At 40.3% G+C, this 24221-nt stretch overlaps 3 protein-coding genes across 4 annotated transcripts; 2 read left to right on the forward strand and 1 right to left on the reverse strand.

Annotated features, from left to right (window-relative positions):
* Window positions 1-671: 671 nt before the first annotated feature.
* lin9 (lin-9 DREAM MuvB core complex component) lies at window positions 672-10109 on the forward strand. Its single transcript, XM_085381382.1, has 15 exons — window positions 672-785; window positions 1921-1953; window positions 2233-2324; window positions 3310-3423; window positions 4447-4577; window positions 4751-4876; window positions 4985-5142; window positions 6340-6473; window positions 6618-6746; window positions 7106-7207; window positions 7298-7378; window positions 7476-7601; window positions 7757-7942; window positions 8206-8303; window positions 9277-10109. The coding sequence occupies exons 1-15, from the start codon at window positions 755-757 to the stop codon at window positions 9380-9382; spliced, it is 1647 nt and encodes a 548-aa protein (XP_085237508.1). The 5' UTR covers window positions 672-754; the 3' UTR covers window positions 9383-10109.
* On the reverse strand, window positions 9911-14585 carry mixl1 (Mix paired-like homeobox). The gene is made up of 4 exons (XM_085381384.1): window positions 11787-14585; window positions 11445-11665; window positions 11146-11272; window positions 9911-10976 (listed from the first exon to the last, which is right to left on the reverse strand). The coding sequence occupies exons 1-4, from the start codon at window positions 11881-11883 to the stop codon at window positions 10396-10398; spliced, it is 1026 nt and encodes a 341-aa protein (XP_085237510.1). The 5' UTR covers window positions 11884-14585; the 3' UTR covers window positions 9911-10395.
* An 819-nt stretch (window positions 14586-15404) lies between these two features.
* acbd3 (acyl-Coenzyme A binding domain containing 3) lies at window positions 15405-23881 on the forward strand. Of its 2 annotated transcripts, none has more exons than XM_085382241.1 (8): window positions 15405-15714; window positions 17099-17240; window positions 17460-17600; window positions 17861-18019; window positions 18263-18437; window positions 19177-19420; window positions 19992-20279; window positions 22332-23881. In XM_085382241.1, exons 1-8 carry the CDS (start codon window positions 15447-15449, stop codon window positions 22544-22546), a joined length of 1632 nt encoding a protein of 543 aa, XP_085238367.1. In that variant the 5' UTR covers window positions 15405-15446; the 3' UTR covers window positions 22547-23881. The 2 variants fall into 2 exon arrangements, with proteins under 2 accessions (XP_085238367.1, XP_085238368.1); XM_085382242.1 differs by having other exon boundaries at window positions 19995-20279.
* The last annotated feature ends 340 nt before the right edge of the window (window positions 23882-24221 follow it).

The raw sequence follows: 24221 nt of genomic DNA on the forward strand, positions 1-24221 counted from the left end.
TTTTGGTAGGAGATTTAAGCAGTAGAAACTGTCTTGCCTCATTTCCCATTGGCACTGTAGGGTAACAAAATAAAGAGTTAATATGCAAAAAAAAACCAGCAACAGGATTTTCTGTATTTAATGGTAACAATTTATGAGCTTACTAAAGTGAAAAAATTGGAAGAAGAAACTTACACTTTCTGTGAGATTAGAAACTCATATTTGCACAAATGATTTATTTATTTATTTAGTTTTTCATCTGCTTTTTCCTCACAGCTAAGAAAAAAATCTCACGTATATTTGGTTATTTACTAATTAATAGATAAATGGTACCCCATATGCTGTTTTATGTTGCGTATAGTATAAACAAAATCTTTCTTGGTATAACTGCAGGTAAAAATAAATACATTTACTCAAGAGAGAACATTTCATTTCAAACACAACACTTTCCAAACAAAGACTAAAACGTAAAGGAGAAATGAACGATAACTGATGTGGCGTATGAAACAATGGCTGGTTGCTATGCTCCCATTCCGAGTCAAGTTTTTGATACGAAACGATTTCCCAAGGATTTAACTTCACATTTAACATGTAAAAGTTGGATGTGTAGAAAGTGGATGTATTTGTTTAGATAAACAAACTACTGGAAGCAGTTATTAAGCTACCATTTAAGCAAATTACGGGATTTTTATTTCTCAAATCGCCCTCCAGAGAGAGTCCCGACCCAGAATGCATTTTGACAAGGTCTTTGAAAAAGCGGCGCGGCTAATTCAAGATGGCGGAGATGGACCAGCTGTTAGACGAGAGTGAGTAACAACACAAATTCAAGGAGTTTTGCATTGTAAACAAGCAGCAGTCCCGCGGTGGTAAAATAAATAACTGGCCAAAACCCGATATCGCTGACCATGTAATGGCTATTATAGGTTCTGCGCGGACTTCATAAGCTCATTTTAGACGCAAACAGACACCGGGTCTAAGTCAGCTAACGCTTGTTAGCGCGAGAGGCTAACCATGGCTAATGTTGGAGTTGAACAAGTTACTCTAGCCCAACTGGGTGAACAAATACCGTTAGCTTAGCCCCGAGCTAACGTCTGCTAACCTTAGATCGCGTATAGCAGGAACAAAAAGGCTGCCACTACGCCACTAGCTGCTAACAAGCTATCTGTTTTGCTGGACTTATTTTCTATTTTATTGATTTATTTTAGTTTTCCATGACACTTTCATCATTTTTAGCGTTCCTTCACCCTGGTTATAGTTATGCGTTATGTATCATTATTGATCTTGTGAAGGGAAACTTGCCAGTTCATTTGTCTGTTTACACCTGAAACGGTCTCTGGGAACTTACCTAATGTAAATAACGTTATTTTACAGCTCATAGCTTAGCTTGTCCGGCTCATGTGTAAATACGAATTGCCCACAGCTGATGTTACACCCGTGTCTGACAGCTCCAGTTGGGGGTAAAGGCCTAACCGAGTCCGCTAGCTTTATTTTTAATTCCTGTTCACCTGCCTGGCTGCTGTCAGGGTTTAAAGCACCATCTTACTGATTCTGCGACAGGTGAAATGAGCATTTCGTAACTTAAAAAGGAGAACACTGGCAAATAATATTTATCAAAGTTGCACCGTTTTAGATTTCGTCTATGTGGTGTTGCTTTTTTATGCTTTTTAATGCTCTACAGCAGGGGTGCTCAATCCCAGTCCTCGAGAGCTACTGTCCTGCAGCTTTTAGATGCATCCCTACTCCAACACAGCTGAATCAAATGTTTGATTACCTCTTCAGCATGCCATCAAGTTTGGAAAAGGCCTGATAACAAGCCATTCATTTGATTCAGCTGTGTCGGAACAAGGATGCATCTAAAATCTGCAGGACAGTAGCTCTCGAGGACTGGGATTGAGCACCCCTGCTCTACAGTAATGTAGCCTAAATTGTTCTCTTCCTCAGGTTCCTCAGCAGAGGCACTCGTCAGTCTTAAAGGTATGGATTCCCTTGTATTTATGCTTTTTACTGTTTACAAATATACTGGGTGCTTCTGAAACGTTGACTCGAATTCCTCACTATATCGATTAGACCTGTGTCAGATCACGTTGGTCAGAGCTCTGTAATAGTTTCTAATTGCAAGCTTACATGGCATAATGGTCCTGTTATTGTTTGCATGTGATTTTTGTCTGTTGGTATAGGGTTGTTAAGATATAATTACTGATTTAAAAACTGTTTTTGGTGTTCTTGTATATAAATATGTTGGTATTCTCACAGAGGGCAGTTTGTCCAACACTCTGAATGAGAAAAACAGCTTCCCTCGAGCTCACAACACCAGGGGACGGCATTCCTCTGTCACAATGGACACGGTAAGTTAATGCAATGAAAGCAATGAAAACTTCGAAAACAAAGAGAATCTGTTACACACGTTGCTTTAATTACTAATATGAAAAATATGGTATAGTGGTTAACATAGTCACCTTACTCCATAATTATGCTTCAGTGGGAAATTTGTGCCATAACTATGTCATAACAGGAAATCCCTCTAAAACCCTATGATGAAACCCTAAGGCATGACATGACGCACACCTCCACTGAAACGGAACTAAATGTGGTGTCAGTGTAAGCCGCAGCTATTGTAATTGGCCTGTTCAGTACCATTGATTCCTCCTGATGCATTTCCGGCTACTTTTTTGCCACGGTTTTGGAATTTTTCAGTGAAAGAATACCAATCATGTCAAAGCTGCACCAGATCAAGTACTATCCACTGTGGTGACCCGTTGGGAAATAAGGGAGCAGTTCAGTGTATCTTTTCTTTCCTTTTAGCAACCAAGAAGTTAATTATTACAATGCAGTAATACAGGGTTTGATATTTTTAAAAAAAATCACAATTATTTCTTCTTAAAATGAAAAGAAAGAAAGTCACTTCATCTTATGTGAGAGAGCTATGGCCGAAAATGGTAATGTATGGATATATCGTTAGTGTATGCATAGTTACTGCCCTTTGCTCATCTTAGCAGCATAGTTAAGTCTTTTGCAGTTCTGTTTACATCTCAGGAGTTGATTTTCTTACCTCCATTAAGTTGTTTCATGCCAGTGTAATGTGATGTGGAACTGGAAGGAAAATGCATTTCATCTCATTTTGCATGAATGGGGGTCTTTACATTTACTTAGATATTATTTCAGAACCTGTGTATTATACATGAGAGTTCCCAGAGTAACATTTGTGTTAGCCAGGCTATTTATAACGCAACATGCCAGAATTTCTACTGCTAATAGACGCCTAATATGGAGAATGCTACAATGTTATTTATAGATTGTTGGTAATATTTTGAATTTACATTGTTCTTGCAGCCTACACGGAGCTCGAAGCGGAGCCGTTTGTTTCGAGATGAAGATGAGCCACCGCAGCAGCGTCTTCCGTCCAGATCTCCACGGAGGAGCCAGAGAGTCACCACCACACCACAGGTAATGATTGCATTCTTCCTTACGATCACGTATATATTGCAGTTAATACATTTTCCTGGTAATGCTCCAGTTAGCACTGTTCATATTAAACTTTAAGATAATTGTGTCACCTGTGCAGTTTACGAGGCCCAAGATTAAAAGTAAAGTAAATTGTGTGTGAAAATAGTGCACTATTTGCCTATTTGCACTACTCTGCCTGGTTTACACTCAATGTCATTTACCCTTACCTGAATATTGTATATTGTATATTGCATAGCTTTCTTGTTAAATTGTATTGTATTTATTTAAATTTTTACTTTTTAATTATTTTATTTGCATTTTTTATTCACTCTCTTATATTTAAATGTTCATTTGCAATTTCATCTAGGGTTTGAGAGTAACGAAATTTCTATTCTCTGTATGTCCTGTACATGTGGCAGAATTGACAAATAAAGTTGACTTTGACTTTGACTTTTGACTTTGAAAAGTGCTCATCCACTTGGATTACTTGTGACGAGATATATTACACTTGGGTGTTTGAAAGTTTTCGTAGTATAAAAGTTCAACTTTGTTTGAGGTTTGTTTTGGTCCAAAAGCTATCTGTTTATACCTGACCTGTTTTTGGTACGAGTGTCTTCAAAGAGTTGAACATCATGTCAACATTAAAATAAGATAAAATGTGAGTCCAAATTATAGCTAATAACTTAAATTTAACATAAAAATCAATCAATAGCCAAAAGAATAAGATAGAGTTTAACTTTGGATATCCATATGTGTATATGAATAAACATACGCATATACACACACAAATATATAAAATCTAAACTAGAATTTTTTAAAAAGGCTCCTTGCGGGGTAATGTGAGTTTCAAAGGTTATGCTTTCTGACAAAGTTGGTGTGCCTGAGATTGAATAAGTTCATCATATCTCTACAGCATAACAGAATATGATTTGTCTAATGTAACCCTTTCCAAAGGAGTTCTTTAAAATGCCTACCATATTGTTGTTTATGAAATGACTGTTGTTTTAATGGTTTTCCTCACAGAAATTTTCTAACATCGTGACACCAGATAAGAAGGCTTCCCAGAAAATAGGGCTGAGATTAAGAAACCTGCTGAAACTGCCCAAAGCTCACAAATGGTGCATCTATGAATGGTTTTATTCCAATATTGACAGGTAAAGTCTGATTTTTATTTATTTATTTATTTTTGTTCCCTGATGAGTACACATAAATAAATGAGATAAAAAATAAGTTACCCACGCATAACTGGTCTTAATTCAGCTTATCATGTTAGTCAAAAGCAAATTGGTAATTATAAAACTGTTACTGTTGCTTCTCTTTCTTCCAGGCCTCTTTTCGAGGGTGACAATGAGTTCTGCCTGTGTCTTAAGGAGACTTTCCCCAACCTGAAAACAAGAAAGCTAACCAGAGTTGAGTGGGGTACAATAAGGAGGTTGATGGGGAAACCTCGACGGTACGCTGTGATTTTTACATAAGTGTATGGAACAGTTTCCTTATGGACTTGATGTGTCAGGATAAAAAGAACTGGCATTACATTGCTGTGCTCTTTTGTCCCTTCAAGGTGTTCATCTGCATTCTTTGCTGAAGAGCGAACAGCATTGAGGCAGAAACGGCAGAAAATGCGGCTGCTGCAGCAAAGAAAACTAACTGACGTGTCAAACTGCAAAGATCTTCCTGATGAAATCCCTCTGCCTCTCATCATAGGAACCAAAGTCACCGGTAAGATGACTGAAGTGAGCGCAAGATTTTCAAATGAGCTGCAGTGTTGCATTTTACATTTTTCTGCTTTGCACTTTCAAAAGATATATTCACGGAATTGAACTTAAGAGATAGAGAAGTTATTTTATCTGTCCCCTGATCTATCAGCCATTTTTGGGGAGAACTTAAGGATGACCTAATTAGAGCAGTTTTACTGTGATTTACCTCACAAAACACAGGTTTGGTCATGATTTAAGAATTAATATGCTAATTATGGCACAAATGAAAACGGATCCCTCAAAGGTCAAGTTGAATGATTTTTGTATCCAAAAGATCAATGGTTAGCTCGACTGTGATGAGATGACGTTTCATAGAAACGTTATTTTCTATGAAACAAAACGTGTGTCCATATGTTAATTTGAGGTGCCCACCTTGAAATTGTGGTGATTGTACAGATCTTTTGTAGTATAGCAACGCATATTTGAAGGATTGTCTACACTCTGTTGCTTTATCAGTTGACTTTATTGGCGAGCATAAACAAGGAATTGCTAAATTCCTTCAAAGTTGAAGGACTGCAGTCTTTCCTAACAAATACTGTTTTTTTTTTTTTTCTCCATACAGGTGACCCCCCCCTTCTCACCGTCTCTTCTCCCCTTTGGTTTTCTTTCTCTCCCTCTTTCTTTCATTCTTTCTCCCTGTCCTATCCCCCAGTCATGTCTGTCCCGTTTGTAGCAACTGAAAATAAAATAAATTCATAATTATAATAAAGGTCAATCAAATGGACCAATATGGCAAGGCCATGATGATCCACTTGGTAAAATAAATCCGCTTGGCATCTTTCTTGGCCTTAAAACAACAATTCTGATGGCTAAAGATCCAAACGGGACACAAAAAAAAAAAAAAAAAGAGAAAGTTGAACAATAAGAGCACAAGACAGTGAACAAATCAATCATTTTAAAATATGGTACTGGAGTTGAATTTGATCAAAACTATGGACAATTAAAGGACCAAGAAATCAAGCCAATAACATCTTTGGATGGACAAATAGCAAAGCGTCTACTTGGCTATTTCAGACACCAAATGAATCTGTACTCGTAAAAAGTCAGATCCTTTTAATGGTGTGGTGTAGGCTGTATCAGACTCCATATGTGAATAATTAATTTATTTGTTATTTATTTATTCAGGTTTAAATCAAGTGCATTTATCTTTGTTCTACAGCTCGTCTCCGAGGACTCCATGATGGGCTGTTCACAGGGCAGATTGATGCAGTAGACACCAGTGCCGCCACCTATCGTGTCACCTTTGACCGCACTGGCCTGGGAACTCACACTGTGCCTGATTATGAAGTCCTGGTAAACACTTTAACTTAACTCTCATAAAAGCTTCACTCTGTGTGATTTTGCCACACAGGAGAAGAAGAAGAAATGCCAATAGCTGTATCGTAGGAATTTCACAGGTCATATTATTAACCATCTTATTGTAATTTTCTTTTCCAGAGCAATGAACCTAATGAGACCATGCCCATTTCAGCCTTTGCCCAGAAGCATCGGTCAGCACGCTATATGCAAAGCCTCATGACTCCGCCTAGAGGGCCCTATCCCTCTGCTACCACTCCTGTCCATATGGTATTCTGAAACTACATTTACTACCATTTGTTGATTTGCTGACACGTTTGGCCATATTCGAGTTTTGTTTTTTCTTTTTTTTTTCTTTTTTTTTTTGTTGTTTTCAAATAACTGCTTTGTTTGGCCTACTATACACTATACGTTTTATACATTAATGCTAATCAGTGGGTAGACTGAAGAATTCCAAGGTGGGCTAGTGGCGCAATCACTTAATTCCCCCTTAGAAGCTGATTCCTCTGTAAAAAAGCCAGTGAAACCTTTGCCGGACACCTTTTTCACAGCTGTGTATCTGTTTGCCCATCTAAAAACAGATTTCAAATGAAGATTGTTGATCTAACTGGCCTTTTTTTAAACAACAGGACAATGACCCTCTTATCACCCAGTCACCATGGAGGAACAAACTGCCCGGTGCTGAAGGAGATACACTGGGAGGATTTCCTGTCAATTTCCTGGTCCAAGTGGTAAGGAATTCCTGTCAAATTGAAAACTAAAAAGGTGACGTCCTTCAATGTAGTTCTAATGCTTTGTCTTGTTTTTCTGTCCATTATTAGACAAGACTGTCCAAAATCCTCATGATCAAGAAAGAGCACATCAAGCACTTGAAAGAAATGAATACAGAAGCTGAGAAGCTGGTAAAGTCATTATAGTTAAGTTACTTTAAAACATGTTAAATGCTTCTGAAATATCCACATCAAGCTTACCTCAGCTATGTTTTTGTTTTGTGTTCAGAAGTCATACTCGATGCCTATTGATCTGGACTTCCAGAAGCGATATGCTACCACCGTGCTTGAGCTGGAGCAGCTAAATAAAGATCTGAACAAGGTTCTTCATGAAGTTCAGCAGTACTGCTGTGAAGTAAGTGAAAAGGCACGCTTACACTTAAACTTGAAATATTTTATTGCAGTATCTGATAATTCTAGCATGTTTTTTTTTTCTTGTTAGTCAGGAACGAGTAAGGAAACAAATGAGTAAGAGAGCCTTGTGTTAAACATCAGTGTACATCTTTCCAGCTCGCTCCTGATCAGGGCATGGTTCCAGCAGACCATCCCACAGAGCTGCGGAGGCGTAGTGAAGAAGAGGCCCAGCAGATGGTGCAAATGCGCATCAACGCCATGAAGGATGGGCAGCAGAGTGTGGCAAATCCCAGCCTCACACACCTCATCTCCCGTCTCACTGCTCTGCTCCTACAGATCAAGGTAGAAGATGTATTTTTATCACAAGTGTGTCAGGATGATAGGAGAGGATGTTAGGATGTCACACTCTGTGTGCAAGAAAACAATTTGTTTGAAATTCAATGCAAAAATTTAGAGCTTCGCAGCAGTAATTTGTTAAGAAATGTTGAACTTCAAGTATATAATACAATATATGTTTTATCAATTAATCAGTAAATATAATATAATACATCCATGACTTCTGATTTGATTACCTGTTAATCATTCATTCTCCTGGCTTGTCTCAGTGTTTGGCAGATGGTGGGGATCTGAATTCATTTGAGTTTAAATCTCTAACAGACTCTCTCAATGACATCAAAGCATCGATTGATCCCTCCAACCTCAGGTAAAGGACCAAATAGTGTTTCCATCCATTTCTAACAAAAGAGCAAGAATGACTGTTTTTAAGACAAAACTGAATATTTTTCTCCTTTATTATCTGTGAATCTCAAAACTCCCAAAATAGTGTAACTGTTAAAACAGTATAATCTCATATTTCATGGCTTTTCCTAAAATAGGATAGTGCAGCTATGTGGTATAAAAATAAATAACTTTCTCATTAGTTTTACTGGAGTCATTTTGATTCCCACTGAAGTCTATGCAAACTGCTGCATGTTGCTGAGCAACACACAACATTTACACACTTTGATGTGAATGATAATGTAAAATGAGCCAGAGCTAGCTGCATGTGATTGACAGATAACTATTTAGGGCATTTGGTTAGATCAAAATATTTACAGCAGAGCTGAACAGGGTGGGATGTTGAGTGTATGGCAGGACATGTGGAGAACCGGGCAGGTTGTTGGCTGTGCCGAGCAGCATAGGAACCCTAGCTGAACTGATCACAGAGTCTAGACTGTGGAGACTATTCAGAGCAATTACAAAGTAAAAGTCAGAGTAAGAGAGCAGAACTGAGGAGGGCTGCAGTTCTTTTACAATAATTAATTTACTAAAATTGGTTTGTTTTAGCTAGCTGCAAAGTTTGTTTATAATGTAGGCAGTGACCTGTCAATTTCAAAGCGAGGCTATTCTTTTTATACACACTTTATTTTAACTAATACAACATGTATTCTGAAATTTCCAAAATAATTTTGATGTGTTATGGTGTTGTTTGTTGTATCATTTGCTTATTGGTGGATGCTAAAATATTTTTTTCCTTTCTAAGATATATGATGAAATAACAAATTACAATTATCTGAAATCTGTTTAGTGGTTCATACATTTGCTGAACAAGCAAAAGTTGCTGATGTTGCAGGACCACCTGGTTGTTCCGTTGTTAACTGTTCTTCATAACTTTGGTTATTTTTCTGCATTTCCAGTTGCTTCCAGAATAACGTTGAGATCCATGTGGCACACATCCAGAGTGGCCTTAGTCAGCTGGGCAATTTGCATGCATTCGCTGCCAACAACACCAATGCAGTCTGAGTACCTGCATCGTCCCGCCCACGCACAGGTGCATGTACACACACGGAAGTGCGGTATATCCATGTTTGTCTTGTGAAATGGTGCTTTTACCTGGACTGTTAAAAGACTACAAAGAAGGCTCATGTCGATGCTGTGGATCTTCAATTTGAGTTCTTCCCAGATTTCCTCACGTTTTGATCGGAATGGAGAGAAGAATGCTGAATATTTTACCCACAAGCTTTTGTTGTATCAAAATGTTTGTGCACCCAACTGAATGAACACAAACCCGAAAGAGTCTTAAAGCTTTTTGCCACGCTCCACATTTCCAAAATATTAAAACTGTTATTTATTTGGTTTCACGTGCCAAACATAAGGTTTTAACAGTTTTTATTGTCCGTATTTATTTATTTTTGAGTAGGTGTGTATGGTTATGCAACAATATTTTGCTATTTCTGATGTTTCCCTCTAAGTTGTGTGTTCTGTTGCTCCTTTAATGATAAGTACAGGGGAACGCGAAGGAATGTTTTATAATTAAAAAGTTATTGTAGATAATTGTACAATATCTGATTATTAGGAATATTGTCAGCCTTTCTGCTGTGTATTCTGAAATGGCTTTTGTAATTTTGTGCGCACTGAAGAGAGTTTTTTTTTTTTTTTTTTCAGTATTTTTTTATAAAGGAGAACTCTGGGGTTTTGATCTTAAGTGTTTCCATATTTTACATCGGCTGTTGCTGCAACACCCCCCACACTAAGTCTGCATCACTGACCTTTAAACCCCATCAACAGTTCTTTCCTAGAGATTCTCCTTTTTTTTCAGTTTTTGTAAAGTTGTATATGAGAGTGCCCCCGGGCAGTTGTATATAAATGTTTGTCTTTTTATATTAAACATAATATTGAAAAGCAGGTTTTGGCTTTGTTTCATTTATTAACAAACAAACAAATTCATACAAAACAAATGTCTTTTTTTTTTATATATAGTTTTAAAATAAATACACTCTCACACCTCTTATGATACATGTAGCTTTTGTAATGCATCACATAAAGCCACTGAAGTTTGCCATTGCTTCATTTTCCCAATCAGAATCCGAGTCGGAGAAGTCCTGCATCTTTCTGGCGGGGATCTGGGAAAAGTGATCGAATCTGTCCCCGCTGGCCCTCGCCTGCGGATACTGCATTTGGCATCTGTTGTCCTTAGATGATGATGGTGTGCTGAAGGGGTTCTGCATTGGGATGGGAGGAATCACAACTTTCATCTCTGGTCCAATGGTTTTGTTTGGTGGGAAATTGTCATACTCCACCAAAACCTTTGGAGCTTGGCTGTTGGTCATGTTGGCGTCCATGTTTGTCTGGTGCTCTCTCCTGGGATAGAGAGGGACGCTGCAGCTCGAAGTGCCAGCACTCTGCTTGTGTCGCTGCATGTGTTCTGGATTCATTCTGGCGCCCTCCTTGTCATAGATGCGGGAGGCAGATGCTTGGGCGTAGCTGCTGGGTTTGCTTGGAAGAGTGTTCCTGTGGGTGTCCTCGATGCCTTGTAGGTGCACTGTAGACCTGAAACTTTCCTCTAGTCCAAAACCACCCATCTGATGTACTTCAGCACTGTGAAGATTGTCACAAACTGCAATGGAGAGGGGGAAAAAAACAAAACTAAGCAACATGTTTTAGAATGTAGAAAAAAGAAGCCACAAACTTGAAGTTAAAACTACAATGAGTGACACTGAGCAGGCTTGACCTGATGTTAGAGTGAGGATGTGACCACAAAACTAGTGAGTAAAGCTAATAGCTACCTTTTTCCGGAGCCATCCTGTTCTGGACTTGGATAAAGGGACCAGCTGCTGGCGTGCTGCTGACCTTTGTGGACGTTGATGAGCTAACCTGGCGACGAGACTTGGCCCTTCTGTTCTGAAACCACACCTACAATTTTGGAAATCCGTTAATTCACATCTTACCACTCCATAAATCCAATTTTACCACAAGTGTGGAGTAGCGAGAGTTTCCTGTGATCTTAAGTGACTGTGTTTGCCCTTTGACCATGCAAAATAAATCAACCAATTCAACAAAGTGTGGCGTTTAAACCGGACTTCACCTGAATTCTGGACTCCGGCAGCCCAGTCAGAGCCTCCAGTCTCTCCCGTAGGAAGATGTCGGGATATTTAGTGTCGTTGTAAACTTTCTCCAGCACCTTGATTTGCTGTTGGGTGAAATTGGTCCTCTTTCTCCTGTGGGTCAGCATTGCCACGCATTTGTCCGCCCTGGGAACAGGATTTGCGGGGTTGAAGTAGTTTCCACCGTCCGGAGGTCCACATTCTGAAAAGAAGACGCAGGCGCAATTTAGTTATCATTGCGTAAGTTGAGCTCTGAGGCAGCTGTTAGGCCGGTATTTGAAAATTAACTTTTTGTTGGGGTTAATGATCCCAGAGCCACCAACCTGGATTCACGGCGTTGTTCATCTGCAGAGGCCCTTCGTGATACATGTGGAACTGGTTCGCCTCCCCGACGCGCATATTCCCCTGAACTGCAGACATCCTTTCCGCTTTATCCCCGGTGACTGACTGACTGAGCTTGAGATCCGTGCGCTCGCCGGATTTAAATCCTCCTGTGATCAAAGGTAAAGCTGTCTAGATGTGTGAATGGGTCTGCCATCGGGGCCGACCGGCACTGCAGCGGCCGTGCAGCAACTTCAGACGTCTGCGGGCCAGCAGAGGTGTGAAGCAATCACACCTGGAACGATGGTCCGGCCGCAGGTCTGTTTAAAGGAGTTTTAATGGAATCTGCACGCTCAATACACATCGCCAGAGAAAACATTTATCCGCTTTGGCATGGATGAAGCAATAATGGACCCTCAGCCTTCAAAGGGAGAAAGACGGAAACGGCAATTTCCCAAAAAAGGTGGAGGAGTTCAAAGGACTATACCAGGACGCTGTGAGAAAACAGATATAAGCGCAAGCATTAGGTTTTTATTATTATTAATCTAACTCAAAACAGGGCATGATTTAATAATTATGTATACCCAACAAGACTGGCTCTTTATACAGGTTATTCTGCATCATGCCAGCATCCCAGAGTATCCCAAAGCCTAAAAACCAACAACAACAAAAACAAAACAAAGCTGTCAATAAAATCTGAAACTGCAGAAACGACTGTTAAAAGGATGACTTCTTACACCATATAAAAACCCTTTTGTTAGATGGCAAAACATTTATTGCCATCTATAACTGCTATTGAAGAATTTTCCTGGCAGTAAACTTCATTGAAGTGAATTTGCTGTTATATGTGGCATTAGTTTTGCTTCAGTGACAGTAAGAACAACCAGTTCTGCAACAGACCTTTAGTCCAAGTATAGAGCCCTGATCTCAACCTTAAGGAGTCCTTCTAGAATGTTGTGAACTCTCAAGTCATTAAGCCTTTGCATGTTATCAGATGATGTAACCACAGACTGTGGGGCTTTTTCAAGTTTGTTTGTTTTTTTTTTTTTAAAACCTTTTAAACCCTAATAACTGACAAAATATTGAATTGTCCACATCTGTCAGGAAGGTTATAAGCTATGTTTGGAGGTAAAAGAAAGCATAGATTTTCCATGACTTGCCCCCTCACACAAGCCTTACTTTGTGGGAAATGATGCCTCCTGAGCCTTATCAGTGTCAACAAAGTGGATTTCAATACACAAACCACGGTTAAAAAGTACTTGGGAGCGAGCAGGTCTTATTGAATATGTCACCTCCGTTTGATTCAGAGGGGGGATTGGGTCAAGAGGTCAGGAAGCCCTCCCTCCCCAAAGACAGACTAAACAATTTTGTGCCTCATGCTCCACTTTTTTGCCTGCAGATTGAATTCTGCACTATGCTATGATCTGACAATGCAACAATTTCCAGATTCCTTGCAATATTTCCTCTCACAGATTTTACAGGATACAGAGCTTACTGGGTTAAGTCATCTGGGGAGTGTAGTGCAAATTTGGCAATGTGTTTGTCAGCGTTTAAAATAGAGCATGCATTGTTTACTCTTGGGGAGTACCTACAACACTCCTTGACAGGCCAAAATTGTAGGTGATTCTTCATATGTTAATCCGTACTCTTGATGGAGGTGCAGGGTCCTTTATTAATGAACATCTGCAACAATGACGGACCACCAGGGGACTCTGACATAACACATGCTCTGCTCCCTTTTTTAAATGTACTTTGATCATTTTAAGTCCATGTTTACTTGTGTGTGCATATTTAATGTGTGTCTTTTTTTGTTTCCGCGGCGTAACGGTAATCTTAACCTTTTTGATCTCTGTACTTCGACACTTACTTTTGTTCAAATAGGATTTGCTTGTTGGCTAAAGCATTCACAGTTCATAGGGTGCTTTGTCTGGGGGCCCTAATGGGGTATTGCCCCTTGTGCACAGACCAGATTGCTATGCTAAAAATCTGGGTCCTCAAGTTCTTGATGTTTTGTGACATTCTTCTGATGGACCTGGAGATCATAGCATGGACAATTTATTTATTTATTGTTATTGTTTTTTGTTTGTTTGTTTGTTTGTTTGTTTGTTTTTGCATTGATTTGTGATGACAAGCCATGGTAGATTAAAAATGCTAACCTAGTACAGCAACTGCATGAAAATTCCTTGCAGCTTTACCTTAGCTGTTGTGGTATGTTATATAGTTTGTTTAGTTTGGCAGCCTATGACAGACACTGGGCACTGTAATTAGATTAAAAAGCAGATCTAATTTGATTGATACTGATAAGATGTAGTTATCAGGCTGGACTACAAGCAAACACTGGACTAAATTCTTGTGGGGGATTAATACTGCTGCTCCTGTAGCCCCCAAACAAAAGCAAGTTCACACCTGGGCCAGGCCACTATACATTTACCCTGCAGACAGACAGGCAAAGTATTCTCACAGGTTTTCAGCAATGTGTTAAAATGTCACCTGTCTAATGGGCCCTTGTTATAATGTATTTCAGTACAATATTTGTGTATTTGAAGGATAATTTAAGGAGCTGGAGAGCATGTGCTCATTCAAAATGTGCATAAGTATTATCCAAAGCTTAGGCCAAGTCTTACTGTCAATGTACCTCACCTGGGCAAATGCAGCAACCATCATTAGCTAATTACAAATAAAACATCGGGGACATTAGTATAGCATAGTATATATAGTTCTCCAGGCTTTATGAAGGTTTTTTAAAGTTTTTCTTTGGACATTGCCTGCTTTTTCATTAATTTTCTGTCCAGTCCTTGTAACTGATCATTTTCAGGGGGATAGTTCTTTTTGTTTGTTTGTTAAGTCACTTTACACTGACCTGTGAATCATTCCAACATAATAAAAAGGCCCCTAAGTCAAGTATTATTGCACTATTCCCAAAGAACTATTAACCGAAAATATGGCATATTCCAGCATGGTGTGCAGTGTGTTTTGAAAACTAAAAAACAAAACAAAACTGGGAAGCATCCGATTGGCAATGGCTTTTTCAGCATGATGATCCCAAACACACTGCCAGTGCAGTAAAAAGCATACCCGGATAGCTCCTCACATCCGAAGAAGAGATCTGAATGTTCCTCAAGAAGCCTGGAGAACTATTCCCAAAGACTTTTTAAAGACATTCCAAGAAAGCTTGACAAAGTGAGTTCAAAATGTGTTGAAGAATAGGGATGATCATACCGGTTATTGACATTGATAGATTGTATATTTATTTTGAACATGTTGAAAAAGTACAACAACATAGAATTAAAAGAGACAAATAAACAAAGCAAAACAAAAGGAAAACGAGCAACCACAACTACAAATAACCTTCATGTTCAAAAAGGAGCAGGAAGAAGCATAAGCTTATAAAATCGTTATATGGAAAACATGGAAAATCGATTAAAAAAAAGACAATTTATCCATTGCATATTTTAAAATACATGTTAATTTTTATATGTGTCCGTTAGTGTACGTGACGGTTAATAAAATGCTGGGGGGGGGTTGTTTGTTTTTGGGCAAGTCTTTTTATCTGTTGGTAAGACCTCGTCATTATTTACATCGGTGAGGGGAGAGAAAACAACCGGAACTTCCGCTAGATTGAAACGGAAGTAGGTACGTGGCTGCTTCAGCTGACGGTCTACATGATGGCGACAGAGGTTCAGAGCGGCGACCTCGACAGCGCTACTTCTAGCCGGCTCGAAGTTTCCATCGATGGCCTCACCCTCACTCCGGACCCGGAGGGCGAGCAGAGCCAGGCCGAAGAACCGGAGTCCATACCCACGGAACCCAGCACAGATAAGCCGGGCGGCGCTGAAGGCGAAGATGGAGAGACTGCCAAATGTGCGATAGAGAGGAAATGGGGCTTTCCTCTGCTGGAGCTGTACGGAATGGCCCTTAAATTTTTTAAAGGTACTTCATGTTTGTTTCAATCGCCAAGCGGTGAGAAAGCTGCTCGAACAGTTTAAAGTGTGGCGCTCGCTGGTTCAGGCTAGCAGGTTGCTAGCATTAGCTGCTAGCTGTCACCACCGGGACTGGTGCTACTGCTGTCAGCCTCGGTGTTACATTAGCTTCACGGCTAACTAGTATCTAACGCTGCTGGCCGTTAAAGGGTAAAACAACCACGGCACTTGTGAGTGGCCCCTTTGTGTCAGCTGATTTGCCACTGTTGTCTCCTTTCTGGGTTTTTGTCTTTGCACCAAAGAGGAGTGACTATACTTATTACCAGTTTGCATATTTCTATGCATGCTTCCTCCACCAAACGAGGAAGATTTCCATTCCAATTGAATGACAGCTTGTTCTGGGATGTGTTCAGGAGCTTTTAAACACGCTCTCCCTCTGCTGTGACTGAAGCGGGACTGCATCAGGTGGCAGCTGCCCTCAAAGATTTTTCCTCCCAAAGTACTCAATGACAAGTTCCTGCTGTGCTGGAGGAATTATTATTCTGAGGATACAACTGCTGCATAGTTTTAGCTCGCCGCCCCTAAAAGCAGTTAACCACGTTTTCAGTCTATGGGGGGGTTTATGTGACGGCTTGACTGTTTTTACACCTGCCCTTTCATATCACTCCTATGTTGCTACTACTTGTAGTACTACTTTTATGTGTGCTCTGGGAGCCATTTTTAGGCCTTCTGGACATGCTGGGGTGGATTTAAAGCATATTGAAATACCCTAAGTAGTTGAATAATTGGAAAAGAAATTGTGATATGTGTGGCTATATTCTGCAGCCTGACCATTCTAGCTAGTTCTATATGTCTGCTTTACAAAAAGCCACAAATCCTGCAAAATACTGTGTCCATACTTTCCAGTCATCGTACACAAGTGTAAGCTGCATTGAACACTGGGCATTTGTGCTGTTTGTATTATGGCAGAACACTTGTGATGACTGTGCAAACAGGTCGGGGCCTGGCTGCCACTCTGTGTGATAGTAATCTGGGCTTTGTATCCTTGTCAGTGTGTCAGACAGGGTTAGGTCTACTTGCTCAACTTGCTCAACTCAGCTGCCTAAATCTCCCTTTTGCCTCACCTTAAATCAAGCTTTAGGTATGACTAATGTCATCTCAGTGTTTCATTCTTAATGATTTTAACCACAAAGAAGCTTGAAAAGTTTAGAGTGGGAGAGCACAGTTAGGAGTAATTATCTGCGCTTTACAGTCTTGGCACAAGAACATAACACTCCTGTACGTGGGAGTTTTTACTACCTTGTTGTGCACACAAGCTGCACTGTAGTATTCACTACAGGTGGACATTAACAGGATTGCCTGCAAACTCATTGCTTCCACTTTGCTGCCTTCAGATAAAGATGGAAAGGCCTTCCACCCGACCTATGAGGAGAAGCTTCGATTGGTGGCTCTGCACAAACAGGTGTTACTCGGTCCTTACAATCCCGATGCTTCACCAGAGGTCGGCTTCTTTGATGTCCTGGGCAACGACCGCAGGTAACACCAGCTTGTGTGTGTGTGTTCATGCATGTGACCTTTGGATTGTAGTGGACATCTCAGTGATTTTTGCTTTGTATCAGGAAATACACACTCGTGCATTTTTACTCATTAACAGTTTGAAATGGATTCAGACAATGGGTGAAAATCATCCTGTTCAGAATGAAATTTTAAAAAAATAATGCACCTATTATTGTCTACACCTTGACCTGTGTGCAGGAAAGAGTGGGCTTCACTGGGTAACATGGAGAAGGACGATGCCATGGTGGAGTTTGTCAAGCTACTTAACAAATGCTGTAACCTCTTTGCCCCATACGTCACATCACACAAGATCGAAAGGGAGGAGCAGGAGAGGAAAAGGTGGGAGGATCAGCTTCTTTGTCCAAGGGACATTCATCTGCTAGTGTGTCTTAAATTTAGTTTCTACCTCAATTTGCTCTCTATTTATCTAGAAAAGCTGGAAAGCTGTGGTTAGTTTGGGTGGATAGGTTATACAGTATTTGACCTTGTTAGAGTGTCGTGATATTCATGTATATTTCACAGTTTGGGCTTTTGTTTGCATGTAAATTATGCATTTTTATCCATTTACATTATTTAAATCATTCAATTCTCTTCTTCAGGAGAGAAGAAGAAGAGCGTCTAAGGCGGGAAGAGGAAGAAAGGGAGCGACAGAGGCTGGAGGAAGAGAGACGGAGGCTTGAGGAGGAGGAAAGGCTTAGAAGAGAGGAAGAAGAAAGGAGGCAGGCAGAAGAGGAGAGGCTACGGATTGAGCAGCAGAAGTATGTGTGGTGTTTGTTGTTTCTTTTTTAATTTTATATATAAGCATTCCTCTCCTTTTGTATTTAAATCTGTATTCTTTTTTTTTTTTTTAAATCACTTTATTTCCACGTATTTTGTGAGACCGAAAACAAGGGTTAGTCCTGTGCTGACACTTGGCCCAAAGATGAAAATCTCACTACAAATCTGTCTGACTTCCTGTTGTTTTCCTGTATTTCCATTGTCATTCATTTTAATGTAACCAGACAACAGATAATGGCAGCATTAAATGCGCAGACAGCGGTGCAGTTCCAACAGTATGCTGCTCAGCAGTACCCAAACAGCCCTGAGCAGCAGATGAGCCTCATCCGTCAGCTGCAGGAGCAGCACTATCAGCAGTACATGCAGCAGCTCTACCAGGTCCAGCTGGCCCAGCAACAGGTAGGATGCAGAATCTCAACATAACATAGACTTTTCACTGATTGAGTTTTATTGTTCAATATATAGGATTTGCAGTTAATGTGGGAGTACTTAGAATAGATTAGAAGGATTGCCTGCAGGTCTTTCTTTGGCCCCAAATTCAATCTGATCAGTTGACCCCTGAGATTAGTCCCTTAATTAACTCTTCATTATCTGACTGAAAGGAATGTGTGTCAGAGCCTAGCAGCTGTATTATCTAGGATAGATTTAGTGTAGAAATCCCTTGCTAATAATTAGCCTTCCAAACTGGGTGGTATATGTCTTGACAGCACACACCTTTATTCATGTCCTCTTTAATATCCTGACTGATGCATAAAACCTTCCTGTAAGACATCGGCCTCCCTTTAGAGTCCTTCCAGCTCAAGTGAACTGTTAAATTGCAAAGGAGTTATTGAAAAATAGCCAAAAATGTTTTAAACCTTTTGACTTGAATTACTTTATTTTATACCATTTTTAACAGCCAGGTGTGGTAAACAAAAACCTCAAACAAAGACTAAGATGAAAAATCCCTGAGCAAATCAGTTGTTCAAAAGTCTAGCCCTAGGTCTACTCGTATGCAGCAAAGCTGAAAAACAGACCCTTCGGTTTTCGAGATGTATAGGATGTTGCCAGAAGATGGAAATTTAATTGTTAATAATCTTATCCAACCCTAACACAGCCCTGGTGAAACTAGATTGTTGGTTTCTCTTTCTCATCCTAGGCGGCCTTACAGAAGCAGCAGCAGTCTGATTCAATGGTGCAGGGCACCCTAGAATCTAGCAGCTTCCACACAGGTGAACCCATCCCCGCATCCTCAGCCGGACCATTGTGTGCTGCTTCACCACAGACTGGAGAAGAAGCTCCAACAATCAATGGAGGCCAGTCAGACTCTTACTCAGAAAGTATGGATCGGGAGCCAGAGCCTGAACCGGCAGAAGAGGTCTCAGAGAATGGACCTTTATTAGGTTGGTGGGCTGCTCTATATCCATCTCAAAATAAAAGCATGAAATATTGGAGCGGCTAATGACTAGGGGTCAGACAGGGTAAGCTCTCTGTCAGAGCAGTGAAGCGGTCTGCCAAGCTTGAAACCTGATGCTTATCTGCTGTGCCCTTGTTGATGTAACCTGGAGGGCAGAAGAGCTGGAACAAGTGACACACAATAATGTGTTGGTTTAGGTTTCCTCCAGTCACATATTCCGCTTACAGGAGTAAAAGACATCACAGTAGATATGCAAAAGTCCTTGGTGTGAATCCAAAACACATATCCCTTTCCAAATGACTTCCTTCTTCCTGTTCAGTGGAATGATAAATAAAGCTGGGGTAGCTGTGCCTGCAAAAACAAATCTTTGCTATTATGCACATGGATTCTGGTTTTCTCTGATCGTTCTGAGACACACAGGTTTCCTCCAAGTTGAGCTTGTTTGGGATTCGGTCTGCATATGCTGGAAGGGAATCGCTTATTAGGGAATGCACTGTTTGTTTTGTAAGAAATCTGGTAGAAAATAGATAATGTCTTCTCTTTCCTTTTGATTGCAGCAGAATCCCCACCAGTCATAGCTGCTCCTTCCATGTGGACACGGCCACAGATCAAGGACTTCAAGGAGAAAATCCGTCAGGACGCAGACAGCGTGATCACGGTGGGGCGCGGCGAGGTGGTGACGGTGCGTGTTCCCACTCATGAAGACGGCTCGTACCTGTTCTGGGAGTTTGCTACAGACTATTACGACATCGGCTTTGGGGTCTTCTTCGAGTGGACGGACGCAGCCTCTGCTTCAGTCAGCGTGCACGTGTCAGAGTCCAGTGAAGAGGATGAAGATGATGAAGGTGAGGGTAGTTTTTTTTTTTTTTTTTTTTTTTTTTTTTTTTTTTTTTTACTTGCTGTACTTAAACACATTCCTTATTATTATGTAAACAGCAGTTATGCATTACAGCCTTGAGGCTTCTCACTTAATCATACCATGATTGGTTTGGTTAATTATTCATGCTGGATGCCCCCATACAACCCCTACAATGATTTGTTCTCCCCCCAGGATCGAACCAGGGTTAGGCGGCTGTGTCAACCACTACTGTGACTGTTTCCTTTCACTGTTGGGTATAAGCCGTACAGCTGTTTTTGGTTTTTATATATAATATATAGGGAATTTAAATAGTGAATTATATTTATATAGTTTTACTAGTGGCAACACTTAAACTCTTATTTTGAAAGTTTAGTTGCCTCTAACCAGTTAGCCCTGACTGTTCCCCTCCTGTATTTTCCCTGCTGATTGGCTTGTTGGTCAGGTTGATCATCCCTCTCCAAAAAGCACTTTGTCCCACCGTTAATGGTGCTCCAGTTCCAGTATCTTGGACTGTAGCTGGCGATGGTGGTCATCCTTTTGCTTAAGAGAACTACCGTCAGTTCAAATGCTTGTCATATCAGAATAAGCTGAGAACTGGTTAACTGTGTGTGACACTACGGCTACGTTCACACTGCATGCGAAAGCGCATCAAATTGGACTTTTTTGACCCATATCCGATCATGGTATGACAGTGTGAACGGCACAAATCCAATATTTTCAAATCCGATCTGGGTCACTTTCGTATGTGGTACTGAATGCGAGACATATCTGATGTTTCAGAAAGCGACTGCTGTTTGAATGGTCATGTTGCATTAAATCCGTCTTTTACGTCACTGACACAAGACAGACGCCAAGTATCAGCGCTGGAGAATCGCGACTGCTTCGTGGCCATCCCGTGTAGATGTTAGTGAAACTGTTGGGAAGACAGCATTGGAAAAACGTGAACATTTTATTCGTACTGTATAATCTGCAGATTCTGACAGAAATCTGTAACTATCCTTTGAAGCACCGCTCCTCTCTAAAACAGCAATAAGGATAATTATTAGGCCATATGTAAATAACAAAATAGCTTTATAACTTAAAGCAAAATTGGGAAACGTAAGACCCGAAACAAGTCTTTATATTAAGGGCCATCAGTCAAATAATACTGTTTGGTCTGGATCTAAACAGAGGGCGTTGTGTGTGACGTCTTCTTTTGCGCATGCGGGCCGCTTTGAGGGTTCACACTAGAGCGCGTTTGCGGTCACATTTTATTTGTAATGTGAACAAGCAGACAAAAAAAATTGGATTTGATCAAAAAATCGGAATTGAGCATTAAGACCTGCAGTGTGAACGTAGCCTACTGCTGCCCTCTGCACAACAGAACGGTGGAGTCGGTCCACAGAACGAGAGACATGCGATTATATCACTTAGTGCCAAGTTATTTGTTACAAAACTACTGGGAAAATAAAATATTTGCTAAGAAATTAAAAAAAAAAAAGTGTCTGTCATGATGCTCATGCACTTCTGTACATGTACACACAAAGTCTGCATGAAGGCTGTCAATGCTCTAATTAGTGTTGTCTTGTGCTTTATTTCTGTGGCTTCAGTTATAAGCCCGTTTGAGAGATTAGTAACTAGTTTTCCATTAATATTTTATTCTTATCCTACACTTATAATTAATTATCCACTGACTCTTGCCATTGTAACAAAAGTCCTGCCTATCTTTTGTCATATAAAGGAAAGCATATGACTGAATACTGGCAGTCAAATTATTGAACAACATTCACTTTTTTAAATAATATTGATATTGTGCTGTTCTCACAGTCCAATTAAATGTTTGGATGCTTTGTCACCTTTAAGTTCTAGTGTTTTCTTTACCTCTCACACTAACCTGTAAGGAATACCCACTGTTGGGCTCATTTCTTGGAATGTAATGCAAAAATCATACAGCACAAAATGTATTTTTGTTTGCGCAAATAATGCATTGGTGGTTTTTTTTGTTTTTGTTTTGTTTTTGTGTTTTTGTTTATGTTTTGTTTTGTTTTTTTACCTGCAGGCGAGCCAACCAGTGAGGAAGAGAAGGCCAAGAAGGAGGCAGGGAAGCCTCAGGTGGATGAGATTGTACCGGTTTACCGGAGGGACTGTCATGAGGAGGTGTACGCCGGCAGCCACCAGTACCCAGGTCGCGGAGTCTACCTGCTCAAGTTCGACAACTCCTATTCACTCTGGCGCTCCAAGAGTGTTTACTACAGAGTCTACTACACCAGATAAGCCTGAATACAGACACAAGGGGAGCCAAGGAGTGTGTATGTTCGTATATATAAATATATGTATGTACGCGTGTGTGTGTTTGTGAGGGGGGGGAGGGTGAAGATTTGTGTGAAGGCAGCCTGTATTTGTGTGTATGTGTGCGTGTGTGTGTGAAGGAGGAAACTACCAGATTAATTCTGGATTAAACCACCAGAGGGAGACAAAGAGACACATCTGGAGTCGTAGTCTGGAGACTCGACTAATATGTATTTACTGTATGTGTACGCGTGACCCAAGATGCACCCATGCTAGATCCCGTTATCGAGCCCTTGGAAGAGGAGTGCGTATACCCGTTGTATATTCACCACCTGTCATTGCTGCATTCACACCAAGCTGTAGGACTTTGCTCTCATGATATATTTCACCAGTTTCCTCCCCTGGGCTCCACTTAAGTCACCAAAGCCCGGCCCAGCACTGTCCAACACGGTGGCGTTGTGGCTGCTTGTGCTCCAAGTGATGCTATCATAACCACAAATGGAAACTTGGCGGCTCCACGAGCCTATGTTTCCCTTTCTTTCTTTTCTTTTTCTGTTTGTTTGTTTGTTTGCTTTTGAGTGGAAAAGGTGGTTGTTTATCCCAAAAGTACACAGAGGACAATGTTAGAAATCAATTTATTATTAAAGATGTGCTTCATAACACTATGCCTTTTACTCAGAGATCGTCTGGTCTTTGCCAATTGTGTTCTCACTCATTTAAACAGCCCGGGTTCTCAAACCTGCTCATCCTTTTTGTTGTCACAAAGCCACCGTACCTGTATGAAGATCTGAGAGGATTGTGAAGTGGAACGAGTGGTCTTTTTCATCTTCTTCTCGCAAACGTTCTGTTTCTTATACTTATTTCGAGAGTCAGGTTACAACAGCAGTGTGTGTCTTTTTAAACTTGCATCATTTATGAAGGACCGGCAAGAAGTCATTCAGTAACATGGGTGTTGAAGGAGGGTGTGCAAAACATCATTCACATGGTAATTTATGGCTGTGAGCCTTATCGGCTGCAGAAGCGTCACAGTGTAAGAAGTGTAAAAGTCAAATCGGTGTAGGAGTAATTTCCGTTCTCCCACAAATGTTTTTCCGTTTGAGTTTTTACAAAAGAAAAAAGTTGCTTGTTGACAGTCCCTTATCATATGTGTTGTTCACCACTTGTTAATTAAAGACTCACAAAAAAGAAAGAGCTTGTGTTGTCAATGTTAGCAGGGGGATTTGTTTTATCATTCCTGTTTTCCTGTTCAGAGCTCTGACACGCACGTGACAATAAACTCAACTAACCATCCTTTTTTTTTTTCTTTTTTTTTTTTTTTTTTTTTAGGTCATAACACACTGTTACATCTGTGTAGAAAATCCATAACACAAAACTCTGTTTTGTCTACTTTTTTCCTTTCTTCCTCTTTGAGTTGTCATCTCAAACATTATGAATTAAAAAAATAAAAAGGAAAAAAGAGCTGATTAGAATTATGTTCTGCGTGACACGGTTGCTTACTAACATTTAAATGTTTTTTTTATTATTATTGAAAATGTAATTTAGATTCATTCTGTTCTTCAGCTACGCATGACATATGTACCCAACATCTGAGTGCGTTGTGAGAATTGCTGTATGAACTGTGCTCTCTGAATCAAAGTGATTGTCGAATATGGCAAGTGGG

The sequence above is a fragment of the Rhamphochromis longiceps genome, linkage group LG15 (assembly GCF_057381845.1).
Source record: "Rhamphochromis longiceps isolate RC_006_pf linkage group LG15, R_longiceps_female_GT1.1, whole genome shotgun sequence".
Taxonomy (NCBI): Eukaryota; Metazoa; Chordata; class Actinopteri; order Cichliformes; family Cichlidae; genus Rhamphochromis; species Rhamphochromis longiceps.